Source organism: Aphanomyces invadans (assembly GCF_000520115.1).
Source record: "Aphanomyces invadans strain NJM9701 unplaced genomic scaffold supercont1.12, whole genome shotgun sequence".
NCBI classification, from domain to species: domain Eukaryota; phylum Oomycota; class Saprolegniomycetes; order Saprolegniales; family Verrucalvaceae; genus Aphanomyces; species Aphanomyces invadans.
The window spans coordinates 1,188,345-1,191,893 of NW_008580157.1; the positions used below are offsets into that span (position 1 = coordinate 1,188,345).

At 50.8% G+C, this 3,549-nt stretch overlaps 2 protein-coding genes across 2 annotated transcripts in view; one reads left to right on the forward strand and one right to left on the reverse strand.

Annotated features, from left to right (window-relative positions):
- The window catches only part of H310_06927 (hypothetical protein), a gene marked incomplete at both ends in the record, with an annotated part of 1,785 nt that extends 790 nt beyond the window's left edge, over window positions 1-995 (forward strand). The window contains one exon of the mRNA XM_008872153.1: window positions 564-995. Within this exon, the coding sequence (XP_008870375.1) occupies window positions 564-995 (432 nt within the window). The remainder of the gene's footprint in view (window positions 1-563) is intronic.
- A 533-nt stretch (window positions 996-1,528) lies between these two features.
- On the reverse strand, window positions 1,529-2,833 carry H310_06928 (hypothetical protein; the record flags this gene model as incomplete). Its single annotated transcript, XM_008872154.1, has 1 exon — window positions 1,529-2,833. The coding sequence occupies one exon, from the start codon at window positions 2,831-2,833 to the stop codon at window positions 1,529-1,531; it is 1,305 nt and encodes a 434-aa protein (XP_008870376.1).
- Window positions 2,834-3,549: the final 716 nt, after the last annotated feature.

Consider the following 3,549-nt stretch of genomic DNA (forward strand, 5'->3'; position numbering starts at 1 on the left):
CGCCACGTGCCAAATCCAACTCGATTCCAACATCGTCCGATTCCGAAGGCTACGCCTCATGTCCTGGACGACAAGGGAAATGAGCTCTTTATCGTAGAAGCATTACAAGCAACGGCAATTCAATCGTAACAAGGAATACCTTGTTAAGTGGCATAGTTTGCCAGAGCACGAAGCAACATGGGAGTTGGAGCGAACAATCAAGCACGTTGCGCATTTCAAGAAGCTTGTCCCAAGACCTACGCGAGAAGGGGCGAGAGACCAAGGCGACATCAGGGGGAGAATGTAGCGACCAAATGGATCAAACTAATGATGTCGCGACGTCGAGTGTGCGTGGTCTGTAGAAGTCGGCAGCTAGCCGCACCCGCACCCGCATCCGCGACACGGTCGCGTGAGTACTGCATAGCGATCTTTAGCTAGAATAATTTAACGATGACAATTGAATCACTTCCAAATTTCCTCTGCGCTATCAACTCCCTACATGCAGTGACCTCAACAACTCCGTCGAGGATGGATGCGGGGGGGTGACCGTCGCAACGAGTGCCGAGCTTATCTACAACGATCAGCACCTCGATTTTTCGTTGGTGAAGCTTAACTTGAAAGCTGGTGTCAGCTTGGCCCCATACGGTTACCTCCAAGCCCGCAGCACCGGCCCGGTGCTGAACGAATCCATCTACATTGCACAGCACCCCGTGGGCAAGCCCAAGCGCATCGCAACCACCGTGGACAGTGGCGTCGCCAGCACCATTGAAACATTGAGCGCCACGACTTACCGATCTGACCAGGGTAGGTACTCTTTGGATACGGACGTCGGGTCGTTCGGGTCATCTGTACGCGGTGCTCGCGACAATAAGGTCGTCGCACTGCGCAACTGCGGCTCATGGCCAAACTCTGGCATCAAAATCAACAAAATCGTGTCCAAGCTCCGCAGCGTGGGGACCTGCCTGCGAACGCCGCTGCCTAGAACGATGGTGCGTCGTGCCGAGTGTGATGTCTGATGGGACAAGCCACCTTTTGCGTATGCCTTGACGACAGGCACTGGATAGCGTCGCGCCATAAGGTGAAGGGGCACGTCGTAATGATAAGACCTAGCCTACGTAGGCCTAACAGGTTTGTAACATGTAAAGAAGTCTTCGATCTGGGACTTGGTGGCAGTAATCTTGCGCGTGGTGGCCTTGCTTGCCGTAGGTTTCATGGAAGATCTCGAGGCTGACTACGAGAATCTGCGTCAGTCGCGTAGACAGGATCTATCGTTGGCACGCCCGTCAAGCGCAATGATCGTGTGAGTTGTACATTCGCAGGACGTGACTCCAATTCAGCTAAACAACCGGGCAATACGACCTTGAATGTATCGACCACATGGCGCTGAGGTGCACACGCAATCATCCTGAGTGACGTAGTCCAAACAGACGCCTGCGACAGGGTAATACTACCTCTGTTCCCCAAATATTGCAGGCGAACATTCCACCGTACACAAAAGTCAAATACAAGGAATCTGTATTTAAAAAGGTTTTACTCGAGTAGTACTAATCTATTCAACGTCGACAACCAAAGCATCCATCATCTGCGTCAGTTCTTCCAACCGATCTTCTTCTTCCAGCCGCAAGTTCATCATGTCCAGCGCCAAAATATCAGCTTGAAAATTCAAACTGCGCGGGACCTTGTAACGGTTGTCGCCAGCTGCATCCACAATTGCAGCAATAACACGCTGTAGCGTTCCAAACGTGCTTTCGAGAGTAGATCCAGGTAGCTCCGCAAATGCGGTTTTCACAGCAGAAATCAGGGACTCGATACTCGAGCAAACCATTTGTTGTTGCAGCGCTTGAATTGAGTTGAAAAAGCCCAGATCAAGGACATTTAGATCTGGGCTCTTCGCTGGCTGGTTGCGCACTACAATCGACCACCCACCACTCTGTCCGGCTCGAATGACAGCGACATCGTTCTCAAGCACATGGGGACGAGCGTTGTCCTGTTGGATGACGATTTCGCCCACTTGGACTCCGGCCGGCCAAACCCATTTCTCCTTGATCGCCGGAATCACGCTCTTGATAAGGTATTCCCGGTAGATTTCGCGCGTGACTGTCAGGGTTTTGATCACACGTGCACCAGCAGGCCGGTTGACACTGCTTCGTAGGGCCTTGCTTTCTTCGACGAGGGCCCAGCAGCCAATTTTGCCATCCCAACCACAGCGCGGCCGAGCAACGGCAACAAGAAACATCACCTTCGTGATATGGGCTTTGGACTGGAGTGGACGCGGGGGCACCTCTTCATCGCACCACAAATAGAACTTGCGGCATAGTTTGGTCATGTAAAACCATTTCTCGTCAATGTGAACCATAGAATACATTTCATTGATGTTACCCTCGTTGTCGTACTGTGATTGACAAAATGCCAAACGTGCTGCCTTGTGCTCAGGGGTTACGGCAGGACGAGTCCAACTTGAGCGACGCGAAATCCACTTGCTCTGTATGTAGCGCCATAGCAGGTTCTTGGAGAGCCCGGTTGCCGACGACAGTGCACGATATGTCTGTCGAAGGTGCAGTGGGACCGCTTTGATCCGTTCCTCGATTTCTTTCACAGTGTACTGCCGCCGTCGGCCGTTGTTGCCCTTCAGCCTGGCGTTGACGTCTGGTGGACCGCCTCCTGGAGGCCGTTCATTGCCACGTTGGAATATGCGCCATCCAGTGGACTGGTGGACATTGAACATTGCGCACACATCGTTCATTATTGCGCGGGATACCTTGCCGTCAGTGCTCCTCTTGAGCAGCTCAAGGTACAAGCATTTTCGTTGGTCGTCAGTTAAATTTGACTTGCGTTTTGTATTGGCACCTTCCATCGGCCCTTGCGGGTCGAAAAGTGAAATATAATTGACGTGAAAAATCACCGCTATTCGTGAACGATTGGTTTTGCAGCCCACAAAGTTTCAAGCCAATTGGAGATGAGATGACTGACATATGGTACTGTCTGCAATGTTTGGGGGACAGAGGTAGTAATAGCACGTCAAACCGGCCTTCGCTTTGAGCTTGGACGTCGAAGGCGCGGGAGTCCTGGGCACCACGGTAGGTTTCAACGTGGAAGTGTGGCCTTTGTGGTGGTAGGGGCAGCTGAGGAAGGCTTGGTGGTTGCATGACAATGATGGCCATCAAGTTCGTCTTCCTCGACATCCAATACCGTGTAGCGTATATTATTCTGGACAGTGAAGGGACATTTATCCGACGGTGGCAAGGGGTGTGGTTATGTAATTTATTCTGGACATACAAACTTTCATATATGGAATTCCACCGAATCAACACCGTCAACAATTAGTTGTAGAATGAAATTAATTTTCAAGAGTTGAAACAATTGAGAGGTAGTGAAATCAAAATATTGTATACAAATGGACAGGTAATATATTGAGATGTCCTAATTTGGTTCAGAAGTCTCAGGTTCTTCACAGCAGTCGATGTCTTCATCGGGATCAATGGTGTCTTCGATGGCCAAGTTGGTAAACAGGTCTGCAAGTGTGTCATCATCTAAAACCGAGACATCTCCAGCGACTTCTTCCATAGAACC